The sequence below is a fragment of the Daldinia loculata genome (genome assembly GCF_022478755.1).
Source record: "Daldinia loculata strain CBS 113971 unplaced genomic scaffold F4817scaffold_34, whole genome shotgun sequence".
NCBI lineage: Eukaryota > Fungi > Ascomycota > Sordariomycetes > Xylariales > Hypoxylaceae > Daldinia > Daldinia loculata.
Genome location: NW_026054888.1, coordinates 176,413 through 192,385, shown reverse-complemented (window position 1 = coordinate 192,385; position 15,973 = coordinate 176,413). Strand labels below are relative to the sequence as shown.

The 15,973-nt window shown below is 43.2% G+C and overlaps 1 protein-coding gene across 1 annotated transcript; it reads left to right on the top strand.

Moving 5' to 3' along the window:
• Positions 1–13,237: 13,237 nt before the first annotated feature.
• F4817DRAFT_317201 (uncharacterized protein) lies at positions 13,238–15,499 on the top strand (the record flags this gene model as incomplete). The annotated part of the gene is made up of 5 exons (XM_049300774.1): positions 13,238–13,955; positions 14,027–14,383; positions 14,437–14,785; positions 14,837–15,077; positions 15,167–15,499. 5 exons carry the CDS (start codon positions 13,238–13,240, stop codon positions 15,497–15,499), a joined length of 1,998 nt encoding a protein of 665 aa, XP_049157779.1.
• Between the last annotated feature and the right edge of the window lie 474 nt (positions 15,500–15,973).

Genomic DNA, 15,973 nt, shown 5'->3' with positions numbered 1-15,973 from the left:
GAAGAGAGAGATTTCTTTAGATAGACCCTAGAATCGAGAAAAAAATACCTCGGCGTCCTTTCAGATGTCTACCTACATATCGGCCGCGCGCAGCAGAGCATGGAAGTATTCCGCACAATAGGTACAATAGTTACAATGGTATGTATATTCATCCCCACCTCAATATATACGTAAGTATATCATTCCTCGACGGTGAGTGGCCAGTGGCCATTGGCCGTCCGCACGTGGCCGGGGCTCTTTTTTCCTTCTTTCGATTGGGTCAGATGTGTACCTATGTAGGTATGTTCCTCAGCAAGGGGTCTTTTTTCTTTCCCCCGCCCGACCATTCTTTGCTCGGGTTCGGCTCGCGGCTTATATCCACATTCGGATCGCAAGCCGCTTTGTTTTTTTTATTTGTTTTTTGTCCGTATATAGATAGGTACCTACCTACATAGTGTTGTGTTTATTGCCTGCCTGCCTGCCGCGTGGGCGCGGGCCAATAAATAAAGAGTGATGCTAATTGTAGATTACCAAAATTTCTTTCCACGTAGATTACCCCACAGAACAAGTGCATGCACCTGGCCACCAAAATTACTAGTAAAATGACATGGCCACTTTTTGCCTTACCGATCTTATAGAAATTTAGATTTGTTTATAAAAATAATAAATATTAAAATATTTTTAAATATTTAAAGTTGTATAATTAAAATTAATTAATTAATATTTATTTTATTAAAATGTAACCGCATGTAATTAAATTATTATAAAAGTAATTTATAAATAAAAAAAATGTAATTTATAAATAATAACATGTAATTTATAAATAAAATTAATTAATTTATAAATAATAATATTTATTTTATATTTTTTAACCATAATAACGTATTTAACAGTAATTATTTATATAAATTAAATTAATTTAAAAAAACCAATTTAATAATATTATAATTATATAATAATACCGTGTTTTAATTAAAATATTAAAAAGTAATAAAAAATAAATAAATATTTAAAGTAAATTATTAATTAAATTTAACGGATTTAATTAAATAATTTATAAAACATTTTTACGATTAATTAAATTAATTAAATTAATTAAATTAATTAAATCAATTATATTAATTACATTAATTATATTATTAAAAATAAATATTATTAATATAATTCTTTTAACGTCAAAATTAATATGTATCGGCTGTGTTTTAAAAAAGTTATAAAGCAGAAAGTGGCCATGTCATTTTACTAGTAATTTTAGTGGCCAAGTGCATACACTTGTTCTGTGGGGTAATCTACGTGGAAGGGCTGGCATGGTAATCTACAATTAGCATCACTCTAAATAAATACCTAAATAGAGAAGAAAGATGGGATTGGCTTCGGTCTCGCTTACTTGGGTGTTTGGGTTAGGTACTTAGGTAGGTAGGTATGTAGGTAGGTTGCTTACCTACCTCTTGCTAGGTCGTCCAATACTTGTAGATATATACGCGAGTTGCATGTGCCTACCAGGTACCTTAGATTGGTATTCATTGCAGGAACCTGGCGGGGACCGAGCGAAGTCTAGACCTACGTTGATTAAGTGTGTGAGTAGCCGCTTACCCTTTCTGTGCGACCCTTCTTGTTTACGTAGCTTACCTCTCTCATGTAGGTAAGATAGCTTAGCTTAGCTTAGCTACCTACTGCTATAGCTGTCATAGTAATAGTAACTAAGGTAAGTAAGAGGTAAGTGGACAAAGCTCACGCGAACAAACCGGTTTCGACAACGTGGACTGCGGTTCCTTCCCGCTCTTCTTCATGCACGGCAGCTTGTGCGACGCCTAGGCGCAAGCAATTTAGTGTTAGGCTATGTTTAGCTGGGCTGGTCTGGGGCTGGGGCTGGGTTAGAATGCCCAAGGGTGGAAAGGGACGGGGAAGAGAGGCTAAAAGTGAAAAAAAGGCTGAGTTAGTGCGATGTGATAATGCGATGCGCTACGATCAGAAATGTGATGAGGATTAATAAAGCAATCCGCGCGTGCGTTGGCGTACAGGAGGGAAATCTTTTTATGTCAGTTTAGATTTGGCTAGCTACGGGGAAGATAATATAACAGGTAGTTAACTTGACCTAGAACTTACCTACCTAGGCTAGGACTGTATATGCATTGACTGTTGTTATATTGATTGCTTGATTAATTAACGGGTGTATAAAATAAAATAAAAGTCCTGCATATGTAGGACTCAGGTAGGTACCTATCCGACGGCCTACTTGCGAGCCCTACCGGTCCGGTGTTGTCGAGACCCGCACGATGATGCGCCTTCTCACCGGATCGGAACCTGTTCCGTCCGTAGTCGCGACGGACCCGGACTCGGCCGAGTGTGGTAAGAGCGGGCGGGTACTTACTGCGTACTTGGACGCTTGTGGGACTATGGCGTTGGATTAATTCGGCTGTTTATTCGATTATAGTAATGAGGGCCGAGTTACGGTTCCGAGCCGGCTCGGGGGTGTATGTATTCGTATCAGTTAAGTTATGTTATGTTCTACAGGGCAAAATAGTTTATACGTGAGGTAAAATTCTTACTCGGTCGCTTACTTAGACAATCCCCACGAGCCCGCGGGCAGAAGATAGGAGACCTCTTATCGAGATGCCGGCGATCCTACCGAGTTCCTATGTGCTTCGCTCTTATGATAAACATATCAGTAATTCTTTGTCAGCATTGAGCTCAGAGCTATCTAACGTGCTTTGGGTACGGCTTACTCGGGAATATGATATGAGACCTTGGGGATGTAGTTGCATGATGTGCACAGAGCCGTAACTAGGTATTTAAGGTGAGTAGGTAGTTATAGGATTTAAATAAGACCTCTATGGGTATTTAGACTTAACATAGGTGCCTAGGATGGATATCCTACTGATTAGCATGACTACCTCAATTCAAAGAGTGTATATACAGATCTATTAGACGTCTCGTGTCTTAAATGGTATCTTAGGATAGTGTATAGAACTATAGGCGACTAGACTTATACCGTAGATAGTAATACTTTCTATATTACACCACACTTACTCCTATCCTTCTCCCTCGATATCTCGCCAGGTGGTGTACTGCCAATTGCTTAGCCCCGGCCACCTAGCTCAGGATAGAGGTCCTAGAGAGAGTTTAGCAGCTGTCTTTTGAATCCTTGGTAAGCATATACCGTTAAGTGTGTACTATTCAGTCATTACAAAACAACTAGATAGGTGTTTGACAATGCTAGATGTTAGCCTGTAACGCTGAGTTTTATCTAATCGAGGGGATACGTTAAAGGGGTATACTATCGTTTAGGACACGAAAATTAGTGTTTACTTCTCTTATTATCCTCTCATCGAGCAGTTATGTCTATCTTTGAACATCTTAGCGAAGGACTCGTCGTGTTTACCTCATCACTTACTACTTGTCACCTCCCGAAGTTTACATAACCATTAGCACCGCGATGAAGTTGAACCGGTTGGAGTGGGCTATCAAACTTTTCTTTAGAACTCGCTAGCATAGACGAATAAGTTACTCATATTGATAGATATCCATAAAGGGGCTCTCGACATAACTCAGGTGGTTTAACATCTCTTCAGATAGTAAAAGTTAGGACGTAGAATACATCACTCTGAGGCGATATCTACCACGTACTCGGTATAAGATGTAGGTGCTATGAGTATAAGTAAAGGGGCGCGAGTAAAGAAATAGACAACCTGTCACTTGCCAACGAGTTCAATTATCATAAGATACCTCATACAAATATATAATACCATACCCATACGAGCCGTTAACGACGGCAGGGTTATTCGTCGAAGAAACATTACGTTCAAGAAAGTCACTTTTACCAATATCTCATATAGCGCGTGGGAGACTCAAGTTGACTTAAACAGCATATGAGCATGCCTGGAACCTCTCATTAAGTTGCCACGCTTGAGTTAGAAAACACAACAGAGATACGAAGATGTAAAGCAAAAGGTCCATTACTATTTAGACCACCTCTCATCTAGGGAAAGGTGAGCCTTCTCAAGTATAAGCATTCAACATGTTAAGACGACTTCGACTAAACTAGAAAACCCGCCCACATTGATGGCGCGTAAAGAGAATATGAACCTTAAGTATCACAGGAGTCTCAAATGCAGCAAGGTAAACATTATAAATTCATAAATAGTATTAGTTAAGTGTTATCATCTATCTAACAATACACCACTTGAGTTAAAGACGACCTCGTTATCTATGACTTGTGTTTCTCTCTAGGAGCCATGGCTGGCTCATGAGTAATTAATATGCTTAGAAACATACGTGTACATATAGGTGTGAATGGGTAAGATGGTACCAATATATGACGCACCTTTCACTTAAAGTCTAGAGCGTGGGTGCCTAGAACCCCATCATGGAGACGGAGAAGTTTTGCGTTGCCATCTGGTTCTTGCCTTGACTCAACATTGACGTACATGAGGTGGATACGATACGATACGATGCTGATCGCCGTAATGCCGGACTTACCACGTATTCAAAGGACACGTCCCCTTCTCTTTATGAGTCACTCAGACGGTGTGTACTTAGATGTAGTGGTTAGTTTGGCGTGTCCTCGTGTTAAGTCATTCGTGCCTTGGCGGTATTTCGAGAGGCTCTTAATGACCACGCCCACTAAAATCTAAGAGGCCAAGGGTTTGACAGTTCTTATCCGAACGACAACCGTCCTTGACTGTTAGCATTTACACCTTCCGAGAACGACGCCACGTGCTCAACTTGTGATGTCTCCCAGGGAATCACCGCACTGGGTGCTTTGACTAACAAGTTTTCGACCGACACGCTGCTCCTCACAGCTATCGGACCTGATCCAGGGACCTAATGCTGCGGATCGGCAAGATCTTTCGACGAGTATGAGGCCAGATTTTGGAATATAACACACTGACACTTGTTGTCAACTGTGGTAGCCACTAGAGCACAGCCAGCCCAGGACGACTCAACCTCGAGCTTGTAGATTCCCATTCCTAAGAATGTCTTTCGGAACCTCTCTTGCCCCCTACGAGAACTGTAAGCACGGGTCGGGAGTTTTAGAGCCGGCGACGCCTGGCCTCGTTTAAGTGAGACCGGTGGCAAAATCACTACGATGTGAGCAGTGGCTGAAAATTCGGCTTCGAATGGTGGCTTTAGGACTTGAGGGCCGAGGCTAAGTTAGCGTTGGACGAGACTACCTATGCCAAAAGCTTCCTTTAATACGTCGTAAAACGACGGGATGGCTGTAGGATCTGTTAAAAAGAAAAAAGGGCAAAGGATGCAGTTGTGGGCCGCGTTACCTCTCCTAGGGCGCCATTACGTGTAAACTTAAGACCTGATTGTAATACGGCTGCGCCGGTACGAGACAGATGTGAGAACCTCGTGCGAACGCCGCCATTTCGATATTTTCGTAAGCCAACCCCGCGATACGTATGATAGCGTCGTCACCGTATGCTTTAAACAAAATTTCAAAACATCTTGCGAAGTTATTCGAAATCCCAAAATGTAGCCATGTAGGACGTGCACCTATCCAAATACATCATATACGTCGTCACTACTATGTCTGTAGAGTTGGGTTATAAAACCGAGTCCGGTGGCCGAGATGTGAATGTGGTCGTCAACGGACCGCCTCTCTCTTTTTTATCCGAGTCACCGGCTTGCCTTTCCTAGTAAGTCATTTCATGTCTTAGCCTGCCTTTTAAGAAATAAAGAGCATTTTAGGACAAGCCTTATTATCCCGTGCTTTAACGTCGAAAGTTGCATCTTGATTGGCGAGGGAGACAAGTTGAACTTGACGGGGCTGGAAACAGCATTAAAATGTTATCCCTAGTATAGATCGTGTATCGAGGGCGCTTGGCTGATAGCGGCAATCTGGACCCATGTGTCTGATGTGAGAATAAGACTGGGAGGACTTGGCCGTTAGATCAACGTTGTATTCCAATTTGGACGTGGTTGGTACTAGTTGCTTCTATACCACTGCGCCTTATTCTCGGGTCTGAAAAGCGAATGTGCTCTGTGGGATCCCCTCAATGTGAGCGACGAATAGTATGACCGCAAATATGCATGAGGCGGCAACGACACATTCTGCTATACCTCGGAAGCGCTGGAGACACTAGAGGCAAAGCATATACGAGAGGGGTTAGTGGATTTGATAAAGGCCGAGTTGAGAACCAATCGATGCAACTCGGCCGTGTAGTTTCGACTCAACTTGCGCCATTGAGGCTAGAAAGTGGTATCGCAAAAGCTCGGTATTTTTTATTTATTTATAAAAAAAGCCGGTTTAGCGCTGTAAGACGTGTTACAGAAGATACTAGATCGGTGTTAAGCCGCGGATTAGCAACTTGCTTTAAGCGGTACGGGTACAGGGAGGCTCGGTCGCGACGTTTCAGTAGGACGAGCCAGCTCTGGGATTAGTCTTGCCGTCGCGCTGGGCTGGCGGCAAAAAAGGACCAAATATTAAAAATATTAAAAGCCAACAAGCGAGGTCTCGAATTGAACGCACGTTTCTATCATTCCGAAGTGGCGCCTGTAATGGATTTAGACAGTGTAGGATACCAAGCGCCGTTGAGCTTGGGAAAGTGAGACAGAGCTCGGAAAGTCTAGCTATGCTTGGAATACCGAGAGGGCAAGGGCTGTTTTTCCCTGGAGGCGGGTTTTTGAGCGGAGACAGATATGCGGTGAAAAGGGCCAACTTCATCATATGACTCAAATTTGGTGGTAGGGAAGTTTGGCGCCGGTTAACATAATAGGTAATATATCAGTAGCTTTGGTCAGGCACTGTCTCTGATCTAGAAGCTCGGTGGCGGTTAGGACGGAGCTAAGAACAAGAACTGCCTGTCCTCCACTTTGACATGATTTGGGATCCAAACCTGGCTAGCCATCTAGTAATAGAGTAGGTATGGGACCATGGGTTGGGTAATGATAATGAGGTAAACCAAAAAGCCTAGGAGCACGGGTAGAAAAAGAATAGGCTGTGCTGTGATCCGGGCCGTATGGATTGGTCTTCTATGTAAATCGTCAATTAAATAAGTAGGCCTCGCTCTCGCCATATCTCATTTGCACGGGTTAGGTCTGGCGATAGGCTTGAAATACTAAGAGAATAGATGGCGTTGAGGTATTGGTTCAATATTGATAGTAGGACGGGGCAAACGCCCGAAAACGTCCTCGAGGTCATATTCCAGCTGACCACGCATGGTTGAATCCATTAATCCATGAATCCATACTAGGTATGTGTCCAAGTTATGTCCGACTATGTTCGCATCGAACGGGAGACTTGGGCACTTAAGAAGATACAGTAAGATGCTGATATATGTCCATAGGAATTTCCATGGCCCTTGCGATGCTGCAAAGCCGTAAAAGTTGCTTTTAAAAATCGATGAGTAGAACCCTGGGTCGATCCTTTTTGCGAGATAGCCAATCAAAGTACTTAAACTCTCCATTTACAGGTACCAAGAACGACAAAAGGATCCTTTCGTACGGGTGGAGGCAGGGAGTGTTAACTGATTCCCTTAAGGATCCCATACAAACTTTCCAAAGATACGGTGGGTACAGTTTCCAATATTAAATATTAGCGACAGGGTTTTGGCGGGGTGATTTCGTAATCGTTTAAAAGGCGAATAGCACATATAAGGATATTGTTAATTCGGTACGTTGGGCGATACTGGATTAGACCATTTTTGATAAACCGAAGTTTGATTTGAGGTCATAGAAAAGAAAAGTACCTTGGTACCCTGACATTACTTTACCGGTGGACAATTTTACAGTACGGTTTCCAATAAATGATTTGGATAAACTTTTAGCTTATCTCAGTTCTCAAACCAGATATTTTCGAAGCGGGTTGCGCCCGTTTGTGCCACGCAACGCATGGTCCGTATGTTTATACCTGTAAATTACAGATAAAATATTTGAAAATATCTAGTTTAAGGTTATATAACGTTACAAAGGTTTTTAACGGTTTCGTTAATAATAAAAAAATTAAATATTATATTTATAATGATTTAATATATTATAATAACGTATAAAATAACTTTAATTTTAATAATTTAAAATTAATAATATATTTAATTTATTTTTTTAACTTTTTTATATATTTATATAATATTATATTTTTATATATTAAGTTTTAACGTTTAAAAATTTTTAACGTTTTAAAATATATATATATGTAATTAAATATTTAATATTAAACTTTATATAAAATATTTAAATATAATAATTTAATATTTTATAATTATGTATAAAATTTTTTTTTATAATAATTTAAAGTTATTGTTTAAACTTTTTAACTTTTTTTACATATTTATAATTTTATATATTAAATTTTAATATTTATTGCGATTATTATTACAATTATTATTACGGTTAACGTTATAATTAATGTTACGATTAATATTATAACCGGTATTATAATTAATATTAATTATTTTTAATATTTTAAAAGGTTTAAAACGCGTAAATTTAATTAATAAATTTAATAAAAAAATTAATAATTATTATATAATTAATTATTATTTATTATAAATACGTATTAATATTATTATTTTAATAATATTATTAATATTATTATTAATATTATTTTTTTAAAATATTAAACGTATGTTTTTAATATGTAAAGTTTTAAAGCTGTTTTAAACCATAAATTCGATATTGTTTTAAAGGGTTGTTCCGGGGTTTGATTGGTTGGGGGAATGGTGTGGCTAAAAAGGTATAACTTTCCGAACCAATTTTGAATTTGTGGTCTAAAGTCATCTGAGATAACTTTTAGCCTGCGTATAGTTAATATGTGCCTCGGGGATAAGAAAAATAAGAAATTCACAAGCTAAAAACCACATATAGTACCTATCTTCAAGTTTTTTTTCTTGGCTGGTGAGAGGGTGGCTAGCATAAAGTTCTCATGGTGAAATATATGGACCACAATAATAACTGACTGTTGGCTGTCCCCCTCAAGATTCAAACTAGATCTTTGTTGGTCCTAATTGCTTTACTAGGGTCTGCAACATTTCCCCTCTGTGGTACTGAGGAATTTGACGAGTATATTTCTTTAAATGGGGGTTTTTCATTTTCATTTTTTCAACAAATTTGATCGCTCAACCTTTGCAAGCAGAACTTCGTCTCGTAAACTAGCAAATGCATCATTCTTAGGTAGTCTTGGGTGGGACGACATACCATCAAACTTGAGCTATTAACAAGATTACGAGCGGCGCAATACAGACGAGGTTTTCGTAGCATGACTGCGTCATGATATCGAACGGATCACAAAATAGGCATACAAGTCAGCGTGATGTGATGATGCAGGCTAGGTTACCTGAGCGGTGTCTTGACGGATAGGCGGACTCGCAATTCCTTGTAACAGTCGCAGACAAGAACTTGGCTACCCTAGGCGGTATGAGAACAGGGTAATATAAGTCAGGCTATCAAATGAGCCTGTTTTCGGAGTACAAGATAAGGGAAGAAGCGCCCCAACGCTTTATGGGGATCGCTAGCCAAACTGCTACCAGTGGTCTATCTGCACGTAGTAATTCATAGTCGTTTTTTTTTTTTTAGGTCGCCGATATGGAGAACGTCGTCGACCTATTTAGTGGCCTACATAGTAAATGTTCCGTGGGGTAGCTCTAGGGTGGATAGTGGACGGCGGACCGATATGTGTGTGTCCGCAGAATCATCTATGCAGGCGTGTGATCTGCGTGGTTGGAGCTCGCACGGAACCGCGTTGAATACTCCGTAAAATAGTACATGTCTTTCGGACTGATGCGGACCCCTCTTGAAACTGGTGTTGGTGGTGGTGATGTTACCACCTTCGAACGCTCTAGGTCCGAAAACCTACTTACTACTTCGCCGCACAAACCGCGCTGCTTGCTCATAGTCTCATAGTCGTGGGGCGTCCTGTATTGTTGCGTGTAATGGTCCTATTCTCGTCATATATAGAACTTTCCTGGACCGTGCTAGACTGGCACATATTTGCGACAGAAGGGTATGACTTGTAAGCATTAAATGCTTAGTGCGTGTTAGTCTATCTGCTCATAGACAAGGGTGTAAGAGACGATAAATCAAGTCAAGACGTGCTTGAGGCAGACGGAAGGGAGCAGGCTTCTTTTTACAAGTTGCGGTATTGGCGGCCAGGGCTACCTAAACCGGTATCCACGAAGGACCGGGATGATTCATCAGATCCCAGGTAAGATGGCCTATGTAATAATAATAGGTAGCATCGTTGTGTCGTTACCCGACCACAAGATCACTTCCACGACCGGCTGATACCGTGACGGGCTGCTTGTCGGTGCTGTAATTTTTGGTTGGTTATAAGTGAAAATAGCATCCTAGCTGCAGCGAGGCGCTGGCTTGGGGGCTGTCTCTCTCGCGCTTGCTAGCACAGGGCAGGGGGGGGAGGGGAGATATGAGGGGTTCCATGACAATACGACGAATATCTGTGATGAGTGATCAATGAAAAACAGTCGGGGCGGTGATCCCATCATGTGGCTGGGGAACGAGTCAGTAGGGTACCACTTGTGTAAAAGGGGATGGACATCTTGAATATTGATTCGTTATTTCAGGATTGTGATCATGTTGGAATGACTATTGGAATGACTAAAGTTGAATACTTACAGGCCTACATCATGTAGTTATTGAATTTAAGATGCGGAAGATTTCCATGTTGCCAAGGAAGTTAGCGACTTTGAGCGATATTCGCCTTAAGTGCATGCATGCATGCATGAATGTCTACTATATGTACCGTATGATACGGGCTAAGAGGTTCCACTCTTCAGTCAGGTATTACCCAATAGGGAAAGAAACGCTATCCCAATAGCCGGAACCCTGCCAACAAGTCCAACAGACTCAGGAACTTAAAGTCAATAACTAGTTCAAAGTCTCAAAGAGAAATAGATGAAAATGTTGAAATTGTTTTTATGTAATTGGGTTTGCACTTGGCGTAGCTATGCTATAAAATCTGATTATATTCTATCATAATGACAGATAGAAGAAGAGGGAGGCAGGGTACTTTATATGATTGATATTGATAAGGCCTTATCGCATATTCTTATCTTGTCCGCATGCCGCATGCCCGTAACATGCGCACTCTCTGTACAAATACCCAAAATCACAATGTGAAACCAATTCTGAAATCTCCCTGTCAGAAAACCAAAGCAGCAATCATCCCAGCACTCCGCAGCCAACGACCGTAGTTCCGAGTCCCCGAATCAATGCAGTAGAGGAACATAGTTGCACGCCAGTTGCACCAGTTGCACCACAATCCCTACATATATGGGTACGGCAACACGTCGACTGTTTCTACATAGCATTTGATATCAAACACCTAGGCTCTACATAGAGCATTTATTTTTTCTAACGGATGAAGGCACCCGTCAGCATATGACTGAGTCCGCCTAGAGCAAGCCAAGCCAAGCCAGTCCAGACTGGCCCGGAGTCTGCGTTGGATCGATTTTCTTCCGAGCTTGGACCTTGGAACTTGGGCGTGGTAGTTGTCTCCCAAGCCGCCTCTCCGCGAATAACGTGTCAAAGTCCGACGGCATTTCTATCCTTTTATATCTCTTTGCTGCTGATTTTGCGATTTGCGATAATGACTCCTTCGGTTCATAGTACCAATAATATCATGCCAACCAAGTACCTGGCTGGATAGGTCCAAGGGTACATGGGTACGTACCTAGGTATGAATGGGTTTTTTTCTTTTCTTTTCTGGAGAGCTATGATATCGACAAAAAACCTGTGTGGATAATGGAAATCCCTTGAATAACGCAAACTACCTAAAACTTGCAACTCTCGCACGTTAGCTTATGTTACTACGTATGTAGGATGTAGGTAGGCAAGGTAGGCAAGGTAGGCCTACCTGACAGCCCTGGCTACCTAGCAGCCCAGGTAGTAACCTTGAGGGTAGGTCATGGATGTAAGGTGGATTTATGTAGGAGGTATGTACGAAGTACGCTTGTAAGTACCTACCCACCTTCGTCGTCTATTGGGTCTATTGGATCCATTGGGTCAAACTGGAACTGGTTGCATGTATGAAGATACATACTTTGTCGTATCGTACATACATACATACCTCATGCCCACCTAACCTAGCTTCCTACCTTACATATTACATATTACGAAATACATACAGTGCACCATGGCTGTATCGTTGTAAAGTATTGCTGTATTGCTGTGTCTGTATCTGTATCTGTATCTGTATGGTAAGAGCGTGCGTATTTGCTGCATCGCACTTACTACCATTTCTTAATTTGAGCACAGTCAGTCTTCTGCCAGCCTTCTTTTTGTCTTTTTTGTCTCCCTCCTACCTTCCTACTTATCCTTCCTTCCCTCTTCCTTCGTTGTTTTTCCCGACCTACCTTCCCCTGGAGAATAGACCCAAAGTACATTCAGGTAGGCCCATGAACGCATCGGATCGGATGTTGGTTCTTAGCTCTTAGCATCTAAATAAAACCCCTCCATATCTCAATCTCCGTCTTTAAACCACCTCTCACCATATCGGCGACCTATCTTCTCACCATCTCCCTACCTAACTATATCCTATTATCAATTTGCCGTCAATACCTAGGATCGAATATTCTCCATTTCCGCCCCTAAGTATTTCGATATTTAAGCATCATCAAAGGCAAGCGTTTGCAAGTCCAATACTTATTTACACAGCACTTTGCCCGGTCAGTTAGCGTTTGGGGGGGGGAAGACGTAATAAGTCTTCATAGGTAGCAGATCACAAAGACCTGAAGACCTGACACACGTTTGACTTCTGTCACTTGGCAACAGTGTTATTTTTCACCGACCACGACTCAGGTAGATAATCGAACGGTCCGAGAAAACAAACTCGTCGCAGGCACGATATCCCGCACCATATTTTCTACTTTCACATAATCCATCAGTCCTTGTCTATGCCGTCATCGCCTTCATCGCCGTCATTGCCGTCTCCCCACGCACCTTACGAGAAGTGTCAAGTAGGCAGGATCTTCTGGTTGACACAGTATTAGTGCTTTTGGGACCGTGTGGAAAGGAAAAGAAAATACTTCAATATCGTCGGCTGTTCCAACTGTGCCGACTTTAACCCCTGGTGATCTTACTTATATCCGCATCCCGAGGCCATCAGCCCTGGTTATCTATTCCACCAACCCCTCCGTCTATCGTCCGGTTCTCATCCGTCCCACTCTCTCCACCAAAGACATCAAGGCAACCACACATCTGTAGTCGTAAGGATATAGGAACGGGAGTGACGGTTTCTTACAACTAAGGCCGCCACTCTCCTAAAGAAAAAAAAAAGAATAGCATGGACCCTTCGACAATGGATTTCATGATGCACCCCCCGGAGCATTCTAATCCGTCCTCATCGTCGGCGAGCGTCGATCACGCAGCTCGCTCTGCATGTCCGGCCTTACGGGCTGCTGCTGTTGAGCACAACCAACATCCACCGCCGATGTTTCCGTCTCGACCTAATTACTACTTCGACCCGGTGCACAACAACCCTCACTTTTGGCAAACTCTGCCCCCACCGCATGCCCGATGGAACACTGATCCTCTCTACCAACCTTCTCCGCCTATTTTACCACTGACTACTGGCCAAATGAACCAGCCGCCGTATCAATCAAACGGGCCCAACTTATACAACCCACACAGTAACCCACATCAATTCCGTTACCGGGCGCCGTTGCTCAGTTTGCAGCGGATTGGAGGCACGGCTCCTATTCAGCATAGTCAGGGAGGTTTCTCAGGTTCTAATCAAGGTCAACAAGGTCAACAACCTCAGGGCGGAATTTCGGGCGAAACAGGACACAGCGCCTCAGTGCATGGCCCAAGGACAACCTTACCATCCCTCACCTCGATGCCTCCTGCAACTGCAAGCCAAAACTTGCAAACAACATTTCCCCAAACTTCACACCCCGCTCAGCAGTCGAGCCAGCACAATCCTTCTTTTACTCGTCATAGTATGCCATCACCTTTTACGACTTCCGACGTAACTACTCCTTCGGGTGGACAGACTGACTACGGATCCTCTAACTCAGGTACGCTACTAATATTTATTTATAACGCTTGCTCCTATATTAGGATTATTCTAACCATGATTCTGCCATAGCCTCATCTTCGCCTCACCGCCGAGCACCTGGTGGTCCTCGAACCAGCGACATGTCAAACGAGACAGCAAGCTCCGAGCCGCGCCGGGCTAGTGCGACCCGAAACAGACGGGCTGTCCCGCGATTGCCATCTGAGTCGGGCTGGTCTAGCGATGACGACTCCGAACCCGATGCGGCTGCGTTTTCCTTCTTGGAGGCTGCCGTCAACAGTGCACCCGGTTTAGACAACGCATCTGACGAACGTTTGAGAGCGCACCAACTTATTAGGGGGGCAATGTCAAATAAGAGAGTCGCCTCTAAGAAAGCAATCACTTCCCTCGAGAGTGTGGCAATTTCGTATTTGCCGGAAAATGAAAGGAGTGAGTTTTAATGTCGATCCAGTTGTTGAGTAATTCTAGCTAATGGTGCTTAGCCTGCGTGATCTGCTATAACGACTATGGAGCCGAGACTCCCGAAGGCATCAGTGAAAACCCGCTGCGGCTGCCAAAGTGCAAGCACGTCTTTGGAGATCATTGCATTAAGAAGTGGTTTGAAGAATCGGACAGCTGCCCCTACTGCAGGGATAAAGTCCCATCGGAGCCTCAATATCGAAACGCGATGAATGCTCATAACGTCTATCGATTCCTACGCCAGCATCACCAGGTGGCGATGCAGATGCAGATGCAGAACCGGAACGCCCGAGAGCACGAACGTAGCGAGCCAGATTCGCTCGGGCGACCTGCTGACAATACGCTGGGCGGTTTAGCAGCTTTAGCTTCGAGGTATTTGTACTTTACTATGATACCATGCCCCTATACTAACACGTGATATAGCCCGTTCCCAGACCTCGAGTACACTGCATTAAGTGGTGCTTCGGCTAGAAGACAAGATAATCCGTCGATGTATAATTCTCGAACACCAGCTTGGCATGGCAATTTCGGGGATCGTCACTCTCCGCTTCCGTTTAGCGAGGCTGGCGACGGCAGACGTAGAGTGCGTCCTCGCCACGGAAGCTTGAGAGGATTCCCCTCTGGACGGCCGCATTTCTCATCAAACGGTGCCACCCCAGCTCAGGTTCGTCTCCAAAGTACCCCTGTAATTCTTAGCTTGCATTCCTCGAAGCCTTGTGAGAGGAAGTAAAATTTACTAACAATTCGCTGCAGCAGTACCCCTGGCTCAGCAGACCGAATGCGAACCATTCACACAATCGCCAGCATTCTACATCCTCGTCGAATACAACTGCCCGGCCGACATTTGATGCGAATGGTCCTGCTTTCCAGTTCCCGCCACAGATGGGAGGAGCACCGCCTGAGCCGTACCTGAATCCATTAATTATCGCAGGTTCTGGTAGCAATGGGGAAGATTATCCTACACTACCCCATATGCGCTCACAGCATGCCTCGCCGATGTCCCCGACATATGCAGGCCCAGAAGTCTACATGTCTAATGCTGACGAGCCTATCTACGGGGGGGCTATTTCCCACCAGCAGTCATAGGGACACGCGATGGGAAACCCGGACCTAAATCCTCCTCCTGGATTCCCCCCTCACTATCACAGAAACCCGATGTCAATACCTCTAAATATGATGCGAGCAACACAGGATTCTTGGTATCTACCGCAAGGTAATAGACTGGGACGAATTGTGCGTTCCGATAACAGGCGATAGGGGGGGCAACAATCTGGCGCTTCTAAGTTGTTATTTCTTTTTTCATTCGTGCATGCGACGTCTTATGGAGCAGGTAATCCACATAGAGATCTGCATCGATTTTCTTTATTTTGCGCACACGGTATATCGATGGTTTGGCACGATTCGTAGGTTGTTGATTTGAGGATTTCGCGAGGGTAGTTATTTTACCGACACTTGTTCTACTCAACTCCGGAGACATATTTTGCTAGGCGTTAGGGAGGGCGAGGGTTTAGGGGCCGGATAGGGCGGCTATAAGTTTTACGCACGATACGCACGCAGATC